The 26,779-nt window shown below is 39.5% G+C and overlaps 1 protein-coding gene across 1 annotated transcript; it reads left to right on the forward strand.

The window, feature by feature from the left end:
- Positions 1-11,553: 11,553 nt before the first annotated feature.
- LOC128596199 (olfactory receptor 2K2) lies at positions 11,554-19,710 on the forward strand. Its single transcript, XM_053605770.1, has 3 exons — positions 11,554-12,540; positions 15,018-15,025; positions 19,579-19,710. The coding sequence occupies exons 1-3, from the start codon at positions 11,628-11,630 to the stop codon at positions 19,708-19,710; spliced, it is 1,053 nt and encodes a 350-aa protein (XP_053461745.1). The 5' UTR covers positions 11,554-11,627.
- The last annotated feature ends 7,069 nt before the right edge of the window (positions 19,711-26,779 follow it).

The raw sequence follows: 26,779 nt of genomic DNA on the forward strand, positions 1-26,779 counted from the left end.
TAATTGCAATGGCTAAAACTTCCATTACAATGTTAAAGAGCAATGGAGACAATGGGCAGCCTTGCCTGGTTCCTGATCTAAGTGGAAATGATTTCAATTTAACTCTATTCAATGTGATATTGGCTGTGGGTTTGCTGTAGATGGCCTCTATGAGTTTCAGAAATGTCCCTTCTATACCAATTTTCTTAAGTGTTCTGATCATGAAGGGATGCTGGATATTATCAAAAGCTTTTTCTGCATCAATTGAAAGAATTATATGGTCCTTATTTTTTAGTTTGTTTATGTGCTGAATTACATTTATAGATTTATGTATATTGAACCAGCCTAGAGACCCTGGGATAAATCCCACTTGGTCGTGGTGTATAATTTTTTTGATGTGTTTTTGGATTCTGTTTGTTAGGATCTTGTTGAGTATTTTAGCATCAATATTCATCAGTGATATTGGTCTATAATTTTCTTTTTTTGTTGGGTCTTTCCCTGGTTTGGGGATCAAGGTGATGTTTGTTTCATAGAATGTGTTGGGTAATATTCCTTCTGTTTCTATATTTTGGAAGAGGTTTAGTAATATAGGTACTAGTTCTTCTTTAATGGTTTGGTAGAATTCTGATGTAAAGCCATCTGGTCCTGGGCTTTTCTTTTTAGGGAGATTTTGTATAGTTGATGTTATTTCAGAACTTGATATAGGCCTGTTCAACATTTCCACTTCATTCTGGCTAAGTCTTGGTAGGTGGCATACTTCCAGGTATTGGTAGATTTCTTTCAGATTTTCATATTTCTGAGAGTAGAGTTTCTTGTAGTATTCATTAAGGATTTTTTGAATTTCTGAGGGGTCTGTTGTTATTTCGTCGTTACCATTTCTGATTGATGAAATTAGAGATTTTACTCTTTTTTTCCTGGTTAGGTTGGCCAAAGATTTATCTATTTTATTGATGTTTTCTTTCTTTTTTTTTTTTTTTTTGTAGAGGCAGAGTCTCACTGTACCGCCCTCGGGTAGAGTGCCGTGGTGTCACACGGGTCACAGCAACCTCTAACTCTCGGGCTTACGCGATTCTCTTGCCTCAGCCTCCTGAGCAGCTGGGACTACAGGCACCCGCCACAACGCCCGGCTATTTTTTTGTTGCAGTTTGGCCGGGGCCGGGTTTGAACCTGCCACCCTCAGCATATGGGGCCAGCGCCCTACTCACTGAGCCACAGGCGCCACCCTTTATTGATGTTTTCAAAAAACCAAGTTTTGGATTTATTGATCTGTTGTATAATTCTTTTGTTTTCAATTTCATTTAATTCTGCTCTGATTTTGGTTACTTCTTTTCTTCTCCTGGGTTTGGGGTTGGAGTGTTTTTCCTTCTCCAGTTGCTTGAGATGTCCCATTAAGTTATTAACTTCCTCTCTTTCTGTTTTCTTGAGGAAGGCTTGCAGTGCTATAAATTTCCCTCTTAGGGACTGCCTTTGTAGTATCCCAGAGGTTCTGGTAATTCGTGTCTTGATTGTTGTTTTGTTCCAAAAATTTGGTGATTTCCTTCTTAATCTTGTCTATAACCCATCTATCCTTCAGCATAAGGTTGTTTAGCTTCCATGTTTTTGTATGGGTATGCAGGTTCCTGTTGTTGTTGAGTTCAACTTTTATTCCATGATGGTCTGAGAAGATGCAAGGAATAATTTCTATTTTTTTAAATTTGCTGAGTTTAGATTTGTGGGCTAGGATGTGGTCGATTTTGGAGTATGTTTTATGGGCTGATGAGAAGAACGTGTATTCAGTTCTGTTGGGATGAAATGTTCTGTAGATGTCTGTTATGTCCAGATGTTGAATGGTTAAATTTAAATCTAAGATTCCTTTGCTTAGCTTCTTTTTGGAAGATCTATGCAGCACTGCTAAAGGGGTGTTAAAATCTCTAACTACTATGGAACTGGAGGAAATCAAGTTGCTCATGTCTGTTAGAGTTTCTCTTATAAATCAAGATGCATTCTGGCTGGGTGCATAAATATTAATAATTGAAATCTCATTATATTGAGTATTACCTTTAACAAATATGAAGTGTCCATCTTTATCGTTCCTTATTTTCGTTGGTTTAAAGCCTATTGAATCTGCGAATAGGATTGCAATGCCTGCTTTTTTTCTGCTTTCCATTTGCCTGGAGTATAGATGACCATCCCTTCACCTTGAGTCTAAATTTGTTTTTTAATGTAAGATGCGATTCTTGTATGCAGCAGCTATCTGGCTTGAATTTTTGTATCCAGTCAGCCAACCTGTGCCTCTTTAGAGGACAATTTAAACCATTCACTTTAATTAAGAATATTGATAAGCCTTTCAAGAGTCCAGTGGACATTTTTAATTCTTTTGCAACTGTGGAAGTTGGAATTTGATCCAAATTTTCTGGGTGGGTATACTTTTGTGGTGGAGGATTATGCTGGTCTTTATGGAGGATAGGTCTGAGAATATCCTGGAGAGCTGGTTTAGTTATGGCAAATTTCTTCAACATGTGAATGTCATTGAAGTATTTAATTTCTCCATCATAAATGAAACTCAGTTTAACTGGGTACAGGATCCTGGGTTGAAAGTCATTTTGTTTTAGTAGATTAAAAGTTGATGACCATCCTCTTCTAGTTTGAAAGGTTTTAGCAGAGAGATCTGCAGTTATTCTAATATTTTTGCCTTTGTAGGTGATGGTTTTCTTTCGTCTGGTTGCTTTCAGAATTTTCTCCTTCATATTAACTTTGGTGAATTTGATTATGATGTTTCTGGGGGATGTCTTATTCAGGTTGAGTCTTCTGGAGTTCTGAAACTGTCTGGTATCTTAATTTCGGAACCTCTTGGCTGTCTGGAAAGTTCTCCTTACTAGTGTCATGGAGAAGAGACTCTGTGCCTTGTGAAGCCACTTCATTGCTTTCTGGGTTCCCTATAAGACGAATATTGATTTTCTTTAAATTGTTCCAGAGCTCTCTGAGAGAGTGATCTGTTTTTGCCCTCCATTTCTCTTCCTCTTTGAGAGTTTAGGGAGCGTTTGAAAGCTTTGTCTTCAATGTCAGAAATCCTTTCTTCTGCTTGCTCCATTCTGTTACTGAGGGATGCTACTGTGTTTCTCAGATCTTTGAGGGCTGCAACTTCTTGTCTCAATGTGTCAAAATGTTTGGTCATGTGGTCTTTGAATTCTTTGAATTCTTGAGATATCTTTTGGGTTACTGCTTGGAATTGTAATTTGATCTTATTTGCTCTCCATATTCTGAATTCAATTTCTGACATTTCAGCTACTTGTTTGTGCATGGGATCTTGTGCTGTGTCTGTCCCATTTATCCTTGGGAGAGTTGATCTACTCTGACTGTTCATATTGCCAGAGTTTTTGTGTTGATTTTGCCTCATGTTTGTTTTTCACCATTGCCTCTGGCAGTTCTCAGAGCTGGGGAGGTGTTTCTCCAAGATTAGACCCCAGCAGGATCACTCTATTGTTGCTGGATCTTTGTAGGGCGTGGCCCTGTGTAGTTCCTCTGGGGCTGCCCCAGCTAGTGAGTTCTGGTTGTGGAAGCAGCTCCGAAGTATGACACACCTGGATCCAGCAACAGGGCGGGAGGTGGTGTGCACGGTTCTGGGAGTGCCTGGTGCCCAGTGACTTTGGCACAGAGAGCCCAAGGCTCCAGCAGTCTCTGGCCTGGAGAAGGGCTCTGTGCAGAGGCAGGGAGAGCTCCTGAGGACACTCGGCTACCAGAGTCCCTGGCCAGACAGGCGGGCTGGTATGGAGGCAGGGAGGGTTCAGGAGGGAGGATGCAGAGTTGCGTGGCTCCTGCAGTTTTTGTTTATGGCATGCGGAGGCCTGGTGGGTGCAGGTCGCAGGTCAGGGGTCATGGCACAGCTCTTATGGAGGTCCAGGTGTTGTGAAGCCCAGGAGATTGAGGTTGTTATGAGCCGTGACACCATGGCACTCTGCCCAGGGCAACAGCCCATGGCTCCAGTGTCCCAAAACTGCTCTCACTCTGCCCCTGAGGTTTGAGGCTATAAGGCAGCTCAGTCCCCACCTTTAGGCTTCTCAGTCACTAGGTTACTGAGAAGAGCTCCCACCCGATCCTTGCTCTGTGACCCTGAGGGCGGAGCTTGCTGGGGCAGTTCTCTCACAATGGCTCCCTGCGGCCCACAGCCGAACACTATTAGCTCCGTCTGGCTCAGTGGCTCAGTCTGGGGCCCTAGACAATGCCCAAAGTTCTCTGCACTCTTGCTCAAGCTCTCCCCAAGGCAGTTCAACTGAGTGCCAAGTCCAAAAACACCGAAACAGTTCTCAGGTAAGGCTTTTCCTGTTTGCAGTCTCACTGCTGGTTATACTTATGGCTGCCGGCGGGATTAGGTCGATGGGACACATGCAACCACTTGTCAGTTTTCCTCTGTTTTTGTCCTCCTCTTGGGGTCCAGAAGTCCCTTGCTGAGTCCCTGTATCCTCAAAGGGATGATTATAGGCAGATCCCACCAGCCAGAGATGCCTGGAGTCTTATCTCCCCAGACTCACCTGCCCTCTTGCAGGGAGGTTGTTACTCGGTCGCCATCTTGGATTGTCTCCCCCCAGTCTCTGGGGAACATTTTAGTTGATTCTTTTTTTCTTTTTAGATGTAAAATCACAAAATTTGCAAGTGATAATTTTATCTGATTTCCTTCAATATCAATGTATATTATTTCTATTTAATATCTTACTGTCAATTTTTTACTATTATAAGTTTTTCTTTAATTATCTGTTTTCTGTATATTATATGTGAGCATGAACATAAATATTGGATGTATATATAGATATAACTATGTATCTACATGTATCATTGTTGAAAACATTCTGCTGACATTTTTGAATCCTGGTTTTTATTTAACATTGTGTCATGGTACCCAATGTACTCACCCTTATTATGAAACTAATGTAGGACCTTCACATGAAAGGTATAACCCAGTTACAACCTAAGAATAGGGAGAAGGGGGAAAGGGAGGGGAGGGAGGGGGGAGGTAGGTGGAGGGAGGGGGATTAATGGGATTACACCTGCAGTGCATCTTACAAGGGTATATGCGAATCCTAGTAAATGTGGAATATAAAGGTCTTAGCAAAATAACTAAGAAAATGCTATGAAAGCTACGTTAACTAGTGTGATGAAAATGTGTCAAATGATCTATGAACCAAGTGTATGGTGCCCCATGATCATATTAATGTACACAGCTATGATTTAATAAAAATTAAAAAAAAGAAAAAAAAATAACATTGTGTCATGACAGTTGTCTTGTATCTCTACCTAATCTTCAGAACCATGCTTTTTAATGGGAAAATAGTATTCCAATATTTGGTTATAACCTTTTAAATCCATTGTTCCCCTTTGTTGGCCATTTATAATGCTTCCTGTTTTCCACTCTTGATCACTGGTGATAGTAAGAACCCCACATTAATAGTAGCCCTTATCAACACAATACTTTTATTGTGCCAGGTGCTTTCTTTCTATGTATTAACTTTTTTAGTCCTCTGATAAGAAGGAAATACTATTATTAAACACATTCACAGATGAATAAACTAAAGCACAGAATTTTTAAGAAAAAGCTAAATAGCCAAGCAAACACATCATAAAGAGCCCACATTCTTAGCCACTGTCTCTAATTCAGTAATTGCTCAAGTCATAGCAACTCAGACACTGCTCTAAGCCCTTTACATAGACACCTGTTTTCATCCTATTAAAAAACCCAACCCATCAACCAACCAACCAACCAACCAAATCTTAAATGAGATGAGGCCAGGTTTGCAAATTCCAACTCAAAACACATTGTTAGCTCTGTGATTATGACCATGCTTCCCCTTTCTGAACTTGTTTCTTCTTTGTAATTATTAGTTATTCCTACCTCATATAAGTTTACGGGTAGTATCTGCAAGATGCTTTGCATAATGCTTAGATGTGTGATGAGCCTTAGGTTTCACTTGGTGGTGTACATTCTACAGGTTTGGAAGAATGTATAATTTGACATGTGTCCACCCTGATAGGGTGGTGTGGAGTATTTTCACTGCCCTGAAAATCTTCAGTGCTCCTTTTATTCGCCCCTCCCTCTATCCCAAACCCCTGGCACCACTGAGCTGTTTACTGTCCCCACACGTTTGACTTTTTTAGAATATCATATAGTTGGAAGATACAGTATGTAACCTCAGATTGGCTTCTTACTTAGTGATCTACATTTAAGTTTCCCCCAAGTCTTTTCAGAGTGTGATAGCTCATTTCTTTTGGGCACTGTATAATATTGTCCATTGTCTGAATGTACCATAGTTTATGGATCCATTCACCTACTAAAAGACATCTTGGTAGTTTCCACATTTGGCCAGTTACAAAGAAAGCTGCTATGAACATCTGTGTGCAGATTTTTGTGTGGACATAAGTTTTCATCTCCTTTGGGTGTATGACAATGTGCATAATGCTGAATCATGTGGTAAGAGTATATTTAGCTTTGTAAGAAGCTGCCAAACTGTCTTCCAAATTGGCTGTACAATTAACGTAACAGTTTTGGAATCAGTTCATTGGTATCTACAAAATAACTTACTGGGATTTTGATTTTGATTATATTGAATCAAGTTGGAAAGAACTGATATCTTGGCAATATTGACTGTTTTTATCATTCAAGAACATATATTTATTTAGTCTTTGATTTCATTTCTAAGGGTTTTGTAGTTTTCCTCATATAGATCTTATACATATTTTATTTATATTAATATGTATAGATTACATACAATACTTAGGCGTTTCATTTGGGGGGATACTAATGTAAATGGTGTTGTGTTTTTAATTCAAACTCCACTTGTTTATTGCTGGTATATAGGAGAGTCATTGGCTTTTGTATATTAATTTTGTATCCTGAAACATTACTGTAATTGCTTATTGTTAGTTCCATGAGATTTTTTTTTTTTAATTCTCTCAGATTTTCTACATGGACAATCATCTTATTGTCAGTTTTCTTATAACATTTTTGTTGTCTTATTGCATGGTGATAGGAGGGACTTATTGTGGGCACTGACCTTTGGGAAAATAGTTTCTCGATTAATGCTATTAAAAAATGTAAGGCTCTGGGCGGCACCTGTGGCTCAAGCAGTAGGGCGCCGGTCCCATATGCCAGAGGTGGCGGGTTCAAACCCAGCCCCGTTCAAAAACCACACACACACAAATTGTAATGAGTAACTCTGTGATGTTTCTCATGTTTTGCAATCTAACAAGCCCATTGGCCAGTTCAACCATTTTGAGCTCATGCTACATGGGTCACTGTAGTCCATTATTCCCCAAATATCACTACACCATTTGAATATCTCTATTTTAAATTCCTATATTATTCAATATAGTTGTTGCTACTTCTTTTTCTAAGATGGAAAAAATTTTCTTATTCATATGGTCTGATAGAGTTTTCTAACGGTCCTTTATCTGGAGCGTCCATTTACCCTTAGTGATCCAGAGCAAATGAACAGAAAATATGGGACACAGAAAATGTGGGAACTGCATGACTTGCAAAAAGAATGTGGCAATCAATGGACCTGCTGTCCACATATAACTCGAGTAAATTTTTACAAAATATTTTTAATGGATTATTTAAAGGTAGGTTAGAGGTATAAATACTTCAGTATGTATTTCCTAGGAACAAGGGCATTCTCTTACATAACCATGGTACAATTAGCAAGATCTAAAAATTTAGCACTGATGCAATACTAATATCTAATCCCATATTCAAATTTTATCTATTAACCTTAATAATGTCAGTTATAGCTAATTTTTTCCTGGTCTAAGATTCAGTGCTGTGTCATGTATTGCATTTAGTGGTTATGTTTCTTTAATCTTTTTTAGTCTGGAATATATATATATATATATACATAATTTTGAGTTGAAGTCTCCCTGTTGCTGTGGGTGGAGTGCCACAGTGTCATAGCTCACAGCAACTTCAGACTCTTGGGCTCAAGAGATCCTCTTGCTTCCGGCTCCTGAGTAGCTGGGACTAGAGGTGCCTGCCACAATGCCTGGCTAGTTTTTCTATTTTTAATAGAGATGGGGTCTTGCTCTTGCTCAGGCTGTTTTTTAAATCCTGAGCTCAAGCAATCCACACACCTCAGCCTCTCAGAGGGTTAGGATTACAGGTGTGAACCATCACCCGTGACCACGCTTCAACATTTTTTTCATTTTCCTTTTTGTTTCCTGACCTTGATATTTTTGAAAAGTATAGGCTGATTATTTTGTGGAATATCCCTAAGTGTTAGTTTGTAGGTTTCCCCTTGTGATTAGGTCCAGGTTTTTTTTTTTTTTTTTGAGGCAGAGTTTCACCCTGTTGCTCTGAGTAGAGTGAAATGGTGTCATAGCTCAGAGCAACCTCAAACTCCTGGGCTCAAGTGATCCTCCTGCCTCAGCCTCCTGAGTAGATGGGACTACAGGTGCCCACCATGATGACCAGCTAACCAGGTGGTTTATTTTGTAAGCATGCTACAGAGGTGATATTTTGTCCTCAGTTGATCATATCAGAAGGCTCATATGGAGTCCATCTGTCCCAGTATGGGTGATGTTAAGGTAGTTATCCTTCAAGTTTCCTTACTGTACATTATATTATCTTTGAAATTACTAAGTAATTTAGGGAGAGTTATTCTGACAAAATGTAATTATCCTGTTCATCATCCAACTTTTACCTACAATGACAATAATACCTACATCTACCTAATGCCACCTTTACCTGTGATAACCTATTGCTTACAGTAACCTTTAACTGTGATTCATTATTCCTAACATTGTTCTTCTTTATTTTTTGCATCTGACTACTGTGAGGAAGAGCTTTCCATTCTTATTTATTTATATCGCAATGAACTCAGGCATTTTAATTTTTTGCTATGAATTATAATCCATTATTATCATATTTTATTTTGATGCTCTAAATAATCTGTCCTGGATTTCCAATGGGGCCCTCATTAGGCAGGCTTCTGTGACCTTTTATTATATCTCCCATCATTCTTTGCATGCTTCTTGCGTTCTAGTATGATAAGATACTCTAAGTTAATCTTGTCCTTTTCCTGCTGTTGCAGTGGTATCAGCCATTTTCCCAAGGAGCCATGTTTCCTTCTAGTTGAGAAGGATGTTTAGAAACCAAGATCTTGGTGGTAAGTATGTCTATTGCTACTGAGGATTCATTGCCTTGATGTGCTTTCGATATGTGTGTATTGAATAAGCTTCCTGATCACTGGTTGGGACATTCAGTGGTTTATTTGTGGCTCAAAGAAATAAATATTCCTTCCCCAATTTCTGAAAATTAGGCTGTAATTTCACCAATAGAAGAAATGTATTTTAGAATTGTAAAGATATCTTTTCTCCGTCTTCTTTTAGGTATTCTCCCCTATAACCATTCATGAAATAAATGTCTTGACATAGGTAGGAATTGACAGGGGCTGAGGGAATAGAATACTTTTTATGAGTTATTTGGAAGTATTTGGAAGAGCTGTGGTTCATTTTCTATCTGACTTTTAAAGTTTGATATAATTGGATCTTTGGGACATTATCCCTAAAGGATTTAAAGTTTCAGACTTCTGTGTAATTACAACTTCTGAACTTTAAATTGTTTGGGGATAACAGGTATTCCCCCAAAACAACAAATGATTTAAATTTCCATAGCATTTCAGTTGCTATCTTTTGGTATTTTTCATCTGAGTGTTAACAGTCAACAATTTTGAAAGAAATGAATTGCATGATAGATTTGTACATAATTACATTTAACATTTTAACATGAACGATTCATTCTTTCTTCCATGTAGCTAACTTTATGAAATGTAACAATATTTCATTTGGAGTTGGTGACAGAAAATTCAGAGGGGAGAATAAATTTTTCATGGCCACTATTTTTAAACAATAGAATTTATCAAATCTGAGGCAAATGGGATTTTTTTAATTCTAAAAAATTTGTATTTGCTAGTCTTAGCAGGAGCCCCCCCAATTAATTTTCCTTGAAGTAACTTTTTCTAATAATCTTTTTTTTTTTGGTAGAGAGTCTGTTAAATATAAAATCTGATAAAGAAATCCATAAGAAATAGTTTATTAACTAATAAATGAATAAGAACCAGCTACTGTAACAAAGGAAAAATGGAACTCTTGAGAAGAAAAGCAAAAACTATGACTTTTAATTACCACAGAGAGAAGTAATACTGACAAGTATTCCCTGGAATACTAAAGGTATATGCGGCATTACCTGCCAGGTAAGCTGTTTGGGGACCAATGACTAAAACAGAAAAAAAAAAAAAAAGAAAAGAAAAGAAAAGAAAAGGCTTATTGAAAGGCTAGATAGATATAACGGTGGAAGAAGAAGTCAAAGATAATAATATAATAAAGGCAATTTGAACAATTTCATACCCTTCTCATAGGGACATAATAATATAAGCTGTTGTCATGTATTGCCATTTTCACCATGCCAGCCAGCTTTTTAATTATGGAGAATTGGGAGAAGAATGATAACATTGACTGAAATTTAGAAACTAGGAAAGAATGCCAGAAAGTGAAGACTGAAATATTATGACATAAACAACGTGATTTGTCTATGAGAGAAAGAACAAAATGAGGATGGCAGGTTGCATAAACAGTGTGACACTGAAGGGAATTTTTTAAGAACAGGTGTATCGGGAAATAGAAAGGAAAGAGTTGGTGAGGAAGGAAAAGGTTTGAAGATGTTCAAGAGCAGTGTAAGTGCAGAAGCAAGGTCAGCTTTCTGGAATAAGTTTTTTTGTGAATAACACGAAATGTAAAAAATAGAAATAAAGTCTTAATGGTCTCATTTATAACTAGAAGATCTATAATCTTATTTTTAAGGAGATCTTAAGGTAATTTTCTTAGGGAGTTTAATTTCTGCATTTCCTGGGTATTTGTGGATTTTAATGTGTACTAAAGGTATTGCCTGGGTATAATTTTTAGAACCCTTTTATATACTCACAAAAATATGGGGCTCAAAAATGCATAAAACTCTATTGTGATAAATCAGTGTTTAAATGAGGTGGGTTATTTTGTGCACTGTCAAATATAATCACAAAATGAGCAGCTGCAATGTTTTGAAGCAATGGCATCCTTTTTGAAACTAGTGTACAGTCCTCCAAGCTCTTACCCGGACAGCCCAGAGTTTAAACTCAGAACTTCATAGATATTGATGTAAAATTTTCTTTCTTTCAACATTCATCCTCTTCTTCCAGAGAAGATCAGCACTGGTTTTAATTGTACAGGTGAGCTTTCTTTCCTTACCTGTGTTTCTTTTCTAATTCGTACTCAATAATTATTCAATGTACATTCATATTTTTCCTTATTCAGTCACTTTCAAATCTTTTTTGAAGATCTCCTGTGTGCCAAGCATAAGGTTATGAGCTGAGATTCAAATATTAAATATTTTTTTGTTCTTGCTTTCAAATACATTGTTCTCTAAATTTTATTGTAGAAGAATCGACTTTTCATGTAGATCAAACTTGTTTTTTCCCCTTAGATCAATAAGTATACTCTCTTATGATTTCTTGTGGTAAAATTGCATTTAATATAGGAAAAATAAGTTTGAGGGTATTTTCTTAACTAAGGAATATTACACTTTATTCATTTCTTTATGTCCTCAGATGAAATGAAAAGAATAATACTAGAATATCTACAAATGAAAGAAAATGCAAGGAGAAAATTTCACCATTTGGAGCGTTTTTTTCTTGGAGGGATTTTCCCGTTACCCAAGGTTAGAGGTGGTTCTCTTTGTCTTCAGCCTTGTAATGTATCTGATAACCCTCTTGGGCAACAGCACTCTTATTTTAATCACTGTCCTAGATTCACGCCTTCAGACCCCCATGTATTTGTTCCTGGGAAATCTCTCTTTCATGGATATTTGTTACACATCTGCCTCTATTCCTACTCTGCTGGTGAACCTGCTGTCATCACGGAAAACCATTATCTTTTCTGGATGTGCCGTACAGATGTATCTGTCCCTTGCCATGGGTTCCACAGAGTGTGTGCTCCTGGCTGTGATGGCATATGACCGTTATGTGGCCATTTGCAGCCCTCTGAGATACCCCATCATCATGAACAGGCGGGTCTGTGTGCAAATGTCTGTGGTCTCCTGGGTGACAGGTTGTCTGACCGCCCTGCTGGAAACCAGTTTCGCGCTGCAGATCCCCCTCTGTGGCCGTCTCATCGATCACTTCACGTGTGAAATTCTGGCGGTGCTGAAGTTGGCTTGCTCAAGGTCACTGCTCATGGACATGGTCATGCTGGTGGTCAGTGTTCTCCTCCTACCCATTCCCATGCTCTTAATTTGCATCTCTTACATCTTCATTCTTTCCACTATTCTGAGAATCAGCTCTACAGAGGGAAGAAACAAAGCTTTTTCTACTTGTGGTGCCCACTTGACGGTGGTGATCTTGTATTTTGGGGCTGCCCTTTCCATGTACTTAAAGCCTTCTTCATCAAACTCACAAAAAATAGACAAAATCATTGCATTGCTTTACGGAGTGCTCACTCCTATGTTGAACCCCATCATTTACAGTTTAAGAAACAAAGAAGTCAAAGATGCTGTGAAAAAACTGCTGGGCAAGGGTGGTGCCTGTGGCTCAAAGGAGTAGGGTGCTGGCCCCATGTACCGGAGGTTGTGGGTTCAAACTGGCCCTGGCAAAAAATTGCAAAGGAAAAAAACAAACAAACAACAACAACAAAAAAAACTGCTGGGAAAATTGCATTAAATAAAGCACACAGACATGGCTGATGGGGTGCCTTTGATTTTACCAGGGATGTGCCCCAGAGGAACTCACCACAGAAATTCTAGACAACATACAAACTTTTAGAGCTCTGATTGAACCTTAGTTCCATAATTTCACAGTTATAAGATGTGTGTAAACAGAATGATTGCCTGTGGATAGTAACAGGTTCCAGTTGGCATTTATTGATATTTCCTGTACTTCTGAGTTCCATGTTGGGAGGGTTTGAGCTATAGAGTCACCAAATGTTTGCTCTTAAAGGAAACTTGGACAAATTTTGAGTCAGTGAAGACTAGTGCCAGGAGAAACTTGTATATATTCTCTGTGTAAATATTTTCTCACATGAGGTTGGAGCGTAAAGAAACAAACAAAGATTGGCTTTGGTTATGCAAGTGAAAAACAATAAAAAAAGTTACAAGACTGGCTCAGCCTCATACAGTTGTAGAATTGGGGCTACAACCTCCCTTGACTTCTTAGCCAGAGCTTGCTCCACCATACATGGTAGTTCCTTTATTACCCTTCATCACTCAGAATTCTTGATTAAAACTCTTTGTCTTCCTAAGGCATCCAATGACACCTTCTTTGCCCACCTCCTGACCTTGCTTTCCTGAGCACATGGTGACCTGTGCCTCTTGTACCTGCTTCTGTGCTAGTCTACCACACATCCACTAATTAAGTCTTTTTCATGTGTCTTTGTCATTTTTCTTCACCAAATGATTGAATTCACAAGGCCAAGTATTTCTATAGTTTTGTAACTTTTGTGTATAGCGGTCATTTGGTAAATTAATAATTGTATCAGCTTCAAACCAATCACTTTATGTGAGAATCAACTACCACTTGTGAAATTATGAAGAAGAAGCAATCAGGGCCTTGAGGGATAATGCTTTCTTATACCAGTTGTTTTAAATCTCTTATTTGTATACAAATAGTGCTTGTTAAAAAAGCCTCTTCTCCCAGATATTTTGATTCAGTAACTCTAGGGCGGGTCCCCACTAATCTGTAGTTAGAATAGAGCCCCGGGAATTCTGATATCAGTTGTGAGATGACCATCCATTAAGAGACACTGTTTCCAGCAAAAATCTATCATTCCAAAAGGAAAGTGGGATTAGTTCTTGTTTCTTTTTCCTTTTATTTTTTTTCCTCCATTCTTTCTGCCTTGTCTTCCATGCGTTCCTTTTCATTACTTGTCTCCACATCTAGAGCAGGGAAGGGAAAAGGGTTTTGAGTGAAGGGGTATAAATTCAGTTGCCAAATTTCAAAACGTGAAAGGCTGAAGCAATTTTAGTATTAGACATTGAGTTTTAGATGACTTAACTCTTAGACTATTCCCTTAGATCTAGAACTTCTGTTACATGTTCTATGTAATGTATATATGTCATGTATAATACATAAAAATTATTCCAAATAATCACACAAAAAAATTCTGGAGATAGAACAAGGGGAAAAATTTGATGCCAAATGTTGCTGCCAAGAGATGTTTGATAGTTGAGGGTAGAGAAAAGCTCTGAGTAATGGTTTTGGAATAATAGGAGAGAGCTGACTCAGAAGCCTTTATTCTAGAAGTAACTATTTTTCTTCTCAGATACCCTAATCTTCCCAATCCAACCACCATAATCATTCCCTGGCAATTCCAGTGCCATTTTGAAGTGAAATTGTACAGTAGGCTTTTAGTTAGGGTAGAGTTGAATTTTATGTTAGAATAGATCTGAATTGTCTGCTTTCTGGAATTTTTTATGTGTGGTGCTAAATATAAACAGGCATATCCAGAGCTATGGACATAGCTGAAATCTTTACTTCAAATGGTGGACTATGAGACCTTGGATACACAGAGTGACTGAACACCCTCTGTAATTAGTCTAGCAGCTTTGATACAAGTAACTGAGCAGGTTGACTTGGAACTAAGTGTTTTAGAATAAGGTGAAGATATATCTGTATACCAAATGTATAAATATACATATATATATAATATATATATTAGATCAGAATAGGACCAAATATATATATTTACACACACACGTGTGTGTGTGTGTGTGTGTGTGTGTGTGTGTATGTATGTATATATATATAGACCCAGCTGTCCGAAGAAGACCCAGAACAGAATGTGAGCAGGTATTCCTTTGTAACTCTGGGCTAAGTCATTAGTAGTCACACTGTATGTTCCATAAGGTTGCTGTAAGCAACAAATAAGTATCTGTAAATATAAATGCATTTTATATATTATATGCAAAAGATTAATTATTAGTAATGGTGCATTCCTTCATTTGGATTAGGTTACGCCTCAACCAACACTAATTTCCATTCTTACTTTTACAGAGTCTCAGGTAAGGGATCCTTTGTGGGGGTGGGTAAAGAGAGGAATATATTTGACAGAGAAGGTAGGGCTAGCTGACAGAGAGCCAATTCCTGCATGGACGATTGCATGACTAGACTTAGGTTTTAGAAAGAGATGGTCAGGCCACTTCCCTGCTTAAATCTCTTAGCATGTTTCACTGCCCTAATCCTTAGGGTCCTTTGGATGATGTGCAAGGACTGGCATAATCTGATTACTCTCCAGTCACAGCCTTTGCTTTTAGCCCAGAAAAATTGTTATGCTTTCTCTTGCTTCTTTCACCAAGAGCATTTATCACGGTTTGTGATTGAACATAACTTGTGGCTTTACTAGTTTGATGGCCACCTCCCTCAGTAGTCTATCAGTTCATTGAGGCAAGGACTGTATCAATTTCACTTTCCACTGTATACTGAGGGTCTAGCACAAGGTCTGGGACAGAGAAAACATCCAGTACATACTTTTTGTGAAGAACTAAGTGCTCAATGGCCATTTGCTGAATATAAAATTATACATGTAATAGGCTTTAAGGGCTACTCAGTTGGGTACTTGAGTATTCTTGTGTGGAATACCTGTCTTTGACTGCTGATAGTGGCTAAGTGGTGGTTAGGTGATGGTGGTGGCGGCGGCAGTGAGGGTGTCTTTCTAGACTTAAAGAATGAAATTCATTATTAGTTCTTAGCATTGGATCTTTAAGATTAAAGCATTAGATCAGGCACCTTTACTTTTTCAACATAAATGGCACATCATTAAATAAGGGTAATGTACCAGAAATTATTTTTTGAGGCCTTTGGCCTCTGGTATTATATTTGGTACAAATTCTAATGATCAGATGGAGAGATGTTCCTAGAATGAAAGCGTAATTTGGAAGACTCAATTGGCTGGATCTGATGACCACTGGAAGAGTGTTCAGAATAGAATGAATACTTGGTCTGTTCATAGAGGTGATTACAAATGGTAGTTTGTGATTTAAAAATCACCATCAAGGGCGGCGCCCATAGCTCAGTGGGTAGGGTGCCGTCATATACACCCAGGCTGGCAGGTTCGAACTCAGTCCGGGCCAGCTAAACAACAATGATAACTGCAACCAAAAAACAGCTGGGTGTTGTGGCGGGCACCTGTAGTCCAGCTACTTGGGAGGCTGAGATAAGAAACTCAATTAAGCCCAAGAGTTTGAGGTTGCTGTGAGCTAAGATGCCACGGCACTTTACCAAGGGCAACATAATGCGACTCTGTCTCAAAAAAAAAAAAAAAGAAAACAAAAGAATCACCATCAAATGAATGGTTTGGCCACATGTCTCTTAAGCTTTGATTTTTCATTTTAAAAATAATAATTGTATGTGACACAACATGCTTTTAAGCATTCCTTCATGCTTAGCACTATAAACAACTGTGACTTTTAGACCTAGCTAGACTATCTCACTTAGAACCTATCTCTGTGGATACATGAGAAAGAAGGTAAGTGTCACCTGTGGATAAGTGACCTGGACATGGACAAAGGCTCATGGACTGACTTGAGGTATCCAAGATTCTCTCTCTCTCTCTTTTGCTAAAGCATCACTGAAATAGGTAGTAATTATTGGGCGGATGTGTGAGGGAAAATAGTTGATGTAGGGAGGGTTAGATAGTGTCCCCGGGAGAGGGCACAAGGAAGCATGAGGAATCAAGGTGATGGAGGTGGAGGAGGGAAGGAGGAATGGCAGGCGATGCTGTGCTGAGATAGACGCATCTTTTAAGATGACAGGCACATTGAGAGGCAGCGAAATGGCTTGAGCAGAGATCTAGCAAGAATTTTCTTTTTCCTTTTTTTTTTTTTTGAGACAGAGTTTCACGTTGTTGCCCAGTCTAGAGGGCTAGAGTGCAGGGGTGTCAGCCTAGCTCACAGCAACTGCATACTCTTGGGCTCAAGTGATCCTCTTATCTCAGCCTCCCGAGTAGCTGGAACTATAAGTGCCACCACATTGCCCTGCTAACTTTCCTATTTTTAGTAGAGACACTCTTGCTCAGGCTGGTCTTGAACTCCTGAGCTCAAACAATCCTCCCTCCTCAACCTCCCAGAGTGCTAGGATTATAGGTATGAGCCACCATGCCCAGCCAAGCATTTTCATAGAAAAGCCCTACTGGTTATAGTTTGGAGAGTAAATTATATAGAGTGGGAATGGATACAGGGAGATCAACTAGGAGAAACTATAGTGCTTCAGGTGTTACTGGAAACTCAGCCTACCATGGGGGAAGTGGAGAAAAAAGGTAGGCAGATTTGGGAGCTATTGCAACAGTAATATCAATAAATTAAGAGTTAATGTCAACAGGATTAGATAGATATAGATAGCGAGAGAGGCAGAGGTATCGAAGAAGACGCCTCGATTTCAAAGAAGACCAAATTTAGAGTTGAAGGGTAAATCATCATTTGTATGTTAAACAGGTTGAATTTTCCCAAAATTTTGAGCTATACATGGAGATATCAAGGAGTCACTTGGATATGCTAGTCTGGAATTAAAGAGAAATTTGTTCTGTAGATGAAGACTTTGCATATACATAATAATTTAAATAATGGACATGGTTAACATTAACTCTAGAGAGAGAAAATTGCCTAAAATGCCTGCAGGGGTCCTCAAACTTTTTAAACAGGGGGCCTGTTCACTGTCCCTCAGACCATTGGAGGGCTGGACTGTAGTTAAAAAAAAAAAACTATGAACAAATTCCTATGCACACTGCACAAATCTTATTTTGAAGTAAAAAAGCAAAACGGGAACAAATACAATCACACCGCCTCATGTGGCCCACAGGCCGCAGTTTGAAGACCCCTGCAAGAGGTACGCTGATATTTAAAGCTCATGAAGAAGGAAAAGCTAATAAAGGACCACAGAAAAAGAGCAACCCCTGAAATTGGGAGAGGATGAAGAGCAGGTGGGAGCCTCCAGCCTGGGCAACGTGCAGCAAGCACGTGCTGCTCCATGATAGCAAGTAGAAACCCGAGACAGAGTGCAGGGAGCAGCCGAGGCTCTGAAAAAAGAAAGCGAGTGGGCAGGCTGGGGAAGGAAGACATAGCAAACTCGAGGTACTCTCAAACCAGCAGTACATTTTCTGTTTATTTTTGTTTTCTTCTTGCCCCTGTGTTTAGGCCAGGGGAATTTAGTAGAACTGAAAGCCCAAACCTACCTCTGGGGACAGACAGAAAGAGTTCTGAGAGAGGTTCCAAGAGAAGCTCCCTAAACAGAGGGAAATGCGGTTTCTATGCATCAGAAAGAGTGATGTCTATTCCTTGATATTTTTCCTTTTTTCTATTATGCCCCGACCCCCAGGAATTCCTGTGAGGGGGCAGTGGCAGTATCAACAGTGGTGACTGGGCAGGCACCTGACATTCTCAGGAGGAAGAGGCCTTCTCTCAGAGAATTGGGAGCCCAAGAGGATAGAGGTGGTTTTAACTGAAGTGCCTGAGGCACTGAATTTTAGGTAATTGCCCCAGGCGCAAAACTTACCTCATCTCCCTGTCCCAATTACCCGCTGAAAATTTCAAACTTATGGCCTACCCCTAAAGACTCTTCCTGCCAGAGCAGTAACTCCTTCTTGGCTATTCTACCGTCCCATCGCCATTCTGAGACTTCCCCTCACCAAACTTATATAAAGGTGCGCTCTCTCCCCCCCTTCTCTCGCTCTCTCTCTTACTGTCTCTTCTCTCTCTCTCCCTCTCTCTCTTTTCTCTTCTCTCCTCCTTGGTGCTGCTCTGCAGCATCCCTCCCTCACCAATAAAGACCTTTTGGACAAGCCTTGGTGGCAGCCTGGGACCTGGGCTAAGTTCTAAGGCAGTTGGTCCACAAAGGCTACAGTCCTTGGCCAGTTCCTGTGGCTGTGCTGGCTTAGAGATAGTAGGCTTTGTGTGACCCAGTGAGATACAAGTGGCCAAGCAGTGCCTGAGTCACCCTCTCCCAACTCCAGGCACCTCTGCTCAGGGAGAGTCTTCCTCTACTTGGGGAAAGGAAAGGGAAGAGTTCAGAGGCTTTTGTTTTGCAGCTTGGGTTTCAGCTCAGGTATAATAAAATAAAAGTATCAAGCAGACTTCTGAAGTCTCTGAGTCTAGGCCTTAGTTCCTGGGTAATATTTCTAGACCCACTCTGGCCCAGCAAGAAAGCTGGAAGGAAGGACCCAGTTGTGGCAGGATTCAACACCTGCTGACTACAGAGTCCTTGAGCTTAACAGTCATCACTGGCTTTGGGTGAGTCTTGAGTGGCTGGCACAACACTAGCTGCGGTAGTCACGAGGCAGAGCCCACGTCACTCCTTCCCCAACTCCAGCAGCCCAGCACAGAGGGAGGGACATTGCCTGGTAAGCTCCTGCATCTTACCCATGTCTATCAAGCTGGTACCACCAGGAGTCTGTGAAAGTCACAGCAATACTGGACTTGGGACCCCTCCTGGGATGATATGGCTGTGGTGACCAAAGAATTGGATCACAACACTCAATTCCTGTTGAGTATCTGGAAGGTCTTCTGAAGAAGGATGAGTTCAGACTGTGAAGACTAAAATGAACACCTAAATGTTGAATGCCTAGACATCAATAAACATCCACAAGCATCAAGAACATCCAGGAAAACACGACTCACCAGACAAACTAAACAAGGTACTAGGGACCAATCCTGAAGTGGTGGAGACGGGTGACTTCCAGATAAAGAATTCAAAATAGCCGTCCTCAAGAAGCTCAAAGAACTTCAGGACAACGCACAAAGGGACTTCAGAAGCCTATCAGAGAAACTTAAGAAAGAGATCGAAATACTTACAAAAAAAATTAAGCAGAAATTTGGGAGTTGAAAACTTCATCAGAGTCACTCAACAAAAGAACTGAACAAGCAGAAGAAATAGCTTAAAAGACAGACTGCAGAGGGTGCCAAAAAATGTATACACATTGTAAGAAAGGAAAAAACTGTACTAAAATTGTGATACTTTGTATGCACTGATAACATTTGTTGGCTTGTACCATCACTTGTGATTGCAGCAGTCAAGAACGTCTGTTTCTAACAAAATCCCAGATGAGACTTCATGTTTCCGTAGCATAATATTTTCTTTTACTTCTCCAAAAATATCTTTTCTCCTTGCATAATTTCTAATTCCTCTAGTTCAGCTTTTTTTTTTTCCTGTTCATTTGCTTTGACAGGATTCAGGACATGCCCAAAAAGGCACCATGGCACTTGAGAAAACAGAACAAGGAGGAAAGTCTGGCCTTTTCTCACAGTTCTTTCCTGAAGCAGGTCTTATAAAAATCCTCTAACCTTTCTTTACAGTTGCTCCTAAGACCCTCATTTCAGAGGGGTCCTCCCTAGACTTGAGGCAAGGTAATGTCACAGAGAACATAGAAAAGAATCTGAACAACCAGGTCTTGCTAATTATCCCTTATTTTATTACTATCACATCATGGCCTTTTTTTCTACAATCATATTTCTCCATAACCATCTATAACAATACTTGGTTTTCCTTGTTTCTCTAAATCTTTGTTTCTGAGACTCCAGAGTCTCCTTATATTAAATATAAGGAAAAACTTTAGCATTTGACCAGATTTTTTTTCTAGTTATCTTTATTAGCTAAATAATATTTCTTTCTTTTTTCATGCATTAAGATTTTTTTAAAAGTCCTAAATTAGTGTTGAATTTTATTACATGTTATTTCTTTTTTTTTTTTTTTTGGTTTTTGGCCAGGGCTGGGTTTGAACCCGCCATCTCTGGCATATGGGACCGGCGCCCTACTCCTTGAGCCACAGGCGCCGCCCGTTATTTCTTCAATTATTAAAATGATCATGTGATTTTTTTTTTCTATGCACAATTATATTAGTTAGTTTTCTTATGTTTAAACCATTCTTTTTATTCTTGGGTTAAATCCAGTTTGGCCACAATAAGGGATGTTTTGGATATAGTACTGAATTCAGGTTGCTAACATATTGTTTATATTTTTTACTTCTATGCTCATCAGTGAAATTTGTCTGTAACTTTTCTTTCTCGTGCTGGATTTGTTGGGTATGAACATCAAAGAATGCTAGCACTGTAAAATAAGTTTGCAAGTGTTTCCTTTTCTCTACTTTCTGAAAGAGTGTGTCTAAAAATCAAAATTATAGTTCTTTAAGTATTAGAGCTCACTGAAATTTTTGTTTTCTTTTTTCCCCATGAGCCACGGTGAACAGAATTATAGTAAATTGTAGTAATCGCAATCCTTGGTTCATGAAAAAATTTCAACATGAGTCTGTTCAAGTCTCTATTTGTTTATTTTAAATAATACAGTGAATAGTCATGGACCCACAGCTTTGCACGTGAATTGGAATATCGACAGTAACATATATATTTACCTGTTTATCCTCCAGCCTGTTCCTCAGCCTCCCTATTAAGATAAACACCATTCTGAGTTTTGTGTTTATCATTCTTTTATTCTATTTTTATGTAGTTTTGTCAGAGGGTGCCAAAAAATGTATACACATACAATGTAATGATGTGTGTTTAGTTTTTTGTTATTGTTATTTTCAACATTGTCTTTTAAAGGGCTTTGCTTTTTCGCACAATATTAAATCACTAAGAGGCATCCCTATTATTTTGTGTACATATAGTTTGTTCATTCTGACTTTTATATAATATTCCATTGTGTGAACATGCCACAATTTACCCACTCTTCTCTTGGGGGCATTTGGGTTATTTTTTCAGGTTTTTGCTGTTATGAATAGTGTTTTTATAAACCATCTTGGACCTTTCTGCTGTTATAAATGTAAAAGAGTGTCTGTTGGCTTTTCACCACGTGAACTAGTAGATTGTATAGAATGTGAATGTTCAATTTAAAAGGATAAATCCCGCTCTGGGCGGCCCAGCTGGGTGGACTGCTTGAGCTCAGGAGTCTGAGACCATCGTCAGCAAGAGTGAGACCCCGTCTCTATTAAAAATAAAGAACTAGCCAGCCATGGTGGCTATTATTCCCAGATATTTGAGAGGCTGGGCAAGGGGATTGCTTGAGCCCAAGAATCTGAGGTTGCTGTGAGCTACGATGCCACACAGTATTCTATGAAGGGCAACAAAAGGAGACTCTGTCTAAAAAAAAAAGAAGGATAAATCCAAACTGGTTCCAGAGTGTTTTGTTAATAGTTTATAGTTCTACCAGCACTATATAAGTAATTCTGTTAATGTACATGCTACCTACATTTCCTTATGTCAGACTTTTTAATATTTGCCTATACTAAGAGATAAAAAATGTTATTGTTATCTTGACTGCATTCCTCTGATTCTGATGTTAGCTCGCCGTTATCAGGATATGAGAGAGAACGCTGTCTCACCACATCCCCACTCGGGCTAATGGACATCCTCAGCCTTTGTCTGTTTTGTGCTCTATACCAGAATATTGGAGGCTGGCTCATTTATTTATTTATTTTTATTTTATTTTATTATTATTTTTTTATTAAATCATAGCTGTGTACATTGATATGATCATGGGGCATCATTCACTAGCTTTACAGACCATTTACCAAGTTTCGGAGGCTGGCTCATTTACAGAGAACAGAAATTCATATCTTATAATTTTAGAGGCTAGAAAGTCCAAGATCAATGTGCCTGCAGATTTGGTGTCTAGTAGGGGCCAGGTATCTGCTTCTAAGGACACACTTTGAGCACTATATCCCTTGATCAGTGTTCCTCATGTCATAGGGGAGGAGAAGAGTGTAAACCTACTCCCACAAGCCCCTTTAATAATGGCATTAATTCATTCATGAGGGTGGAGCCCTCTTGACCTAAACCTCTCTCCTTAGGCCCCACCTCCCAACACAGTTGCCCTGGCTGTAAAGCTTCCAACAAATGAATTTGGGGGAGACAAAAATATTCAAACCACATACCATCAGGCCATAGACTTCCAACATGGCTATGCCAGCAAATGTGCAGCAGGAAGAAGGTAGAGGGTTAAATATTAACACTTTGACTTTGGTGATTCTTTGATGCCTGGCAAATATCATATAAGGAGTGTAACACTATTACCTAGCATGAGGAGGGCTCTGAGAAGGGGGCAGTCTCAGGTGAGTTAAGAAGTACATGATCTCTTAGAAACTATTGTAGGAGTATGACTTTGCCAGAGATTGGAGTTTGGGGAAATCTTACTAAGATGCACACACATGGAGCAAGTACTCTGAGGTTTATTAATCAATTTTGGGATGTCTTGGCTCGGCGTAAGCCCAGCCAAGGAGGTAGTGTTTCTTAGTGTTTTATTTAAGGAGTGGCGTGGGTGTTATCAGATACTTGTGGGAGATAAAACGAAAAGAAAGTAGCTTTTATCTTCCCAGTGAATTTTTCCAGTTTTGTATGGTCATCTCTGGAAGTAGGGTGTTCTTCTGGTGGTTGATGCAGATGGTGCCAGGGTATCAATTATGTGGAAATGCTAATATACTCGGGCAATATAGTTCTGCCTGGAATAGCTTTGCAAGCTTATGGAAAGCTGCTCATTGGAGGGTTCCCAGTCAGAATGTGTTGAAATTGTCACAGGACAAATACCAGTTGTATTGCATTTTATTGAAATATATAAGGCACTTTGTTTCCACATATAGACGAGTACAAAATTTAGCCCAAAGTGCCAGCTTAATCTCACTGGTCCTAAAAATAGAAGCCATGTTAGGATTTCTTTAAGTCCTATTAGCATTTTACTAAAAATTAGCAAGCAATTCTAAATCACTCAAGGATACCAGGTCAGACTTGAGGCTAAAGGGTCAGATAGTGGCTATAAAACCTGGAGAGAGAAGACTATGAACCAGTTAGCAGAAAAATGGGGCAAGCCTGTGAGCTGGCGTTCATGATGCTTGAAAACTGGTTTAATCAACATTCATGTACAGTGTTAACTCTTATAGATGTCCCCAAATCTCTTCACACTGGATATTCATATTAGCTTGAAGGGCACAGGGAGGATGCAGGGAGGATTCTGGGGGAGAAGAGAGAGTGGACACATATCTGACAGTGATCTAATAAACTTCAGCCAAAATCTGACGTTCTTAACTGGGCTACACACAAATATATTCAACATGTGTATAGATTAGTCTTGCAAATGGCTTACTGAATGCTACAGCATAATGCTTTGTGGCTATTTTAGTTTACTATAATTGTAGTATTCTTTTTCGTTTTGTATAAAGAAATAGAGGCAGAATTTCTTTTACCTAGAGCTCCCAATCCAGGGCATGGATGTTATGCCAACCAAGACAATAAGATGGTCACTTCCCCCAAAGAGGAACAGGAAGAGCTTTCCCTGAGGGGCGTACCCCAATAGTCTGAATTACATTATCTTATACTAATTGGTCTTGCCCCAGAGAAAGCTTGGGGAGCTTCAGAGTGGGCTGATTTAGGCACTGGAAGAAAACAGAGCCGTGCCTATGGGGAGAATGTGAATTTATTCCCAATGCATGAATTCTGCTTTGAGAATGGCAGAAATAATCACTCAGTAGAGGGCACTGCTTGGATTACTTTTGTGGACAGTGGAAATTTATTTTCTGCCTGTCTCTGCTTTAATGTGGATAACAATTACCCGTGGAGCCTGCTATAAGTGAGGACTCCTGGGCCTCATTCTCGGTAATTCTGATTCAGTAGCCCTGGGATGGGACCTAGGAATCTGTGCTTTTATAAATACTCCAAACAATTCTCATGCAGGCAATTCAAGGGCCACATTCTGTTTGTTTGTTTGTTTTTTTTTTTTGTAGAGACAGAGTCTGACTTTACTGTCCTTGGTAGAGTGCTGTGGCATCACATGGCTCACAGCAACCTCCAGCTCTTGGGCTTATGTGATTCTCTTGCTTCAGCTTCCCGAGCAGCTGGGACTACAGGCACCCGCCACAACGCCCGGCTATCAAGGGCCACATTCTGAAGAATGTAGATCTAGACCAGTGATTTTCAGCTGGTGCGCCAGGAGAGGATCTTAGGTGTGCTGTGAAAAATTTTAAAGATCATTAATTAAATTATTTTTGAAAGAAGTTCAAAGCACAGTAAGTATATTCTTTTTTTTTTTTTTGAGCAACACAATTTAAATGTGCCACAGAAGTTTCACCGTAGGTTCAAGTGTTCATGAGATAAAAAAGGCTGAAAAACCCTGGTGTGAAGCAAAGTTCACAGTTTCCAATAGAAACATTATTTTTAATCACACTGATCTCCCTAGGAAACTTTGTAGTACTTATAATATATAAACAGAGCAAATTAATTAAACTTGAGAGTAAGACTATTCCTTGGAGCCTTTTTTGAGTGTATGGAAACACCCTTACCTTTTCATATTTCACTGTTACTCCAGAGGAGAAATCAATTTCACTTTAAAGCCACTTCAAATTCCCCTTAGGAAACTTTCGAAGAAGAAAAGTTCTCTTACTAATAAGTCTCCATTGTATTTTCGCAAATTCACTCCTTCCCTCCTGCCCTCCTGTCTAGCCCTGGGGCCGAGTCCCACTGTGTCTATTTAAGCTGTCAGCACTTCTAGGGCAGCAGCGCTTCTTGGGTTCCAACCTGTAGTGAACCCTGGTGAAACCTCGCTTTCTCCAGAGTGGTGAGGATCAGTCTGTGATTGTACTCGGGGTACTGGGAATAGTGTTCTAATGAAGACCTGAGGTGCTGATAAAAAAGAAAAGCATTATGACTGTCTTGGTTGGCTCTTGGCCTGAATGGAGAGCTAAGGAGAGAAGGCCACAGGAAGGCCTTCTGAGAGGGGTGGCAGAGGATCTAGACAGATGGACTGCATGGCGTGGGCCGCATGCATTTTACTGCTCCCTGAGCAAAGAAGTCCTTCCTAGGGTGACCCCAGCTCCTTTCCCCATCTTACGTTTTCCTGCCTCAAACAGGCCTACAGGTTAACCAAAACATTTCCCTGTGTCGCATCCTTTATTTCCTGCTCCACTGTAAGGGAAGAAGGGTTTCTCGACATTGCATTAATATTATAGCAGCCCAAGTCTACTCTGCATGGGTCAGAAGTGTTTGTCAATTTTAGATGGAAAATTCCACCTACTTTAATAATTCTTCTGAGCAGTCTTGGTACACAGGAAGCCACTGTGCTTCTTCCATGACAAGATTGCCCACCAGCTGTGCTTAGACGAGGAAAATATAAGTATTGCATCAAAAGCCTTTTGAATTTCCCTTCTAATATTTGTTGTCCTTCGGCGACAGATAAAATTAGTGACGGACGACATATGCATTTGTGGAATAGCATTCCAATTGAAGGGAGATACTGATTTGTAGAAATAGGGGCTGTGTCAAGTGTTATGCAAATACTTCCCAACTACATTATCCTTGAAAGAATTATTTCAGATATCAAGTTGCACAAGAAATTAACAGATGTATTTTTATAAAAATCACTAAAGCAATATGCCGTAGCGTAAGTCTCCTTTCATTCCATTCCCACCCACCCCAGCCCCACTCCCAGGGTTAATTTCTCTTAGTCAATTTAGTATAGATCTTTCTTATGCCACTTTTCAGTAGTTCTCCAACTTTGCTATGTTTGAGAATCACGTAGTCTTAGGGGCTGAATTCTGCCTTCCCCAAATTCATATGTGGAAGCCCTAACCCCTCGTATCTCAGGATGTAACTGGAAGTAAGGCCTTAAAGAGAGGATTATGAGGTTGTTATGGTGAGAGCCCTGAACCAATGCGACTGCTGTTCCTATAAGAAGAGGAAATTCGGACATACAAAGAGACAGCAGAGATGCTCCCACAGAGAAAAAAGACCCAGGTGAAGACTCAGTGAGAAGGTGAGTCTGCCAGGCAGGGAGAGAGGCCGCAGAAGAGA

The sequence above is a fragment of the Nycticebus coucang genome, chromosome 2 (genome assembly GCF_027406575.1).
Source record: "Nycticebus coucang isolate mNycCou1 chromosome 2, mNycCou1.pri, whole genome shotgun sequence".
Lineage (NCBI taxonomy): Eukaryota > Metazoa > Chordata > Mammalia > Primates > Lorisidae > Nycticebus > Nycticebus coucang.

Excerpts from the sequence above, each read along its gene's own strand:
- LOC128596199 (XM_053605770.1), top strand. The coding sequence starts at position 11,628 with ATGCAAGGAGAAAATTTCACCATTTGGAGCGTTTTTTTCTTGGAGGGA.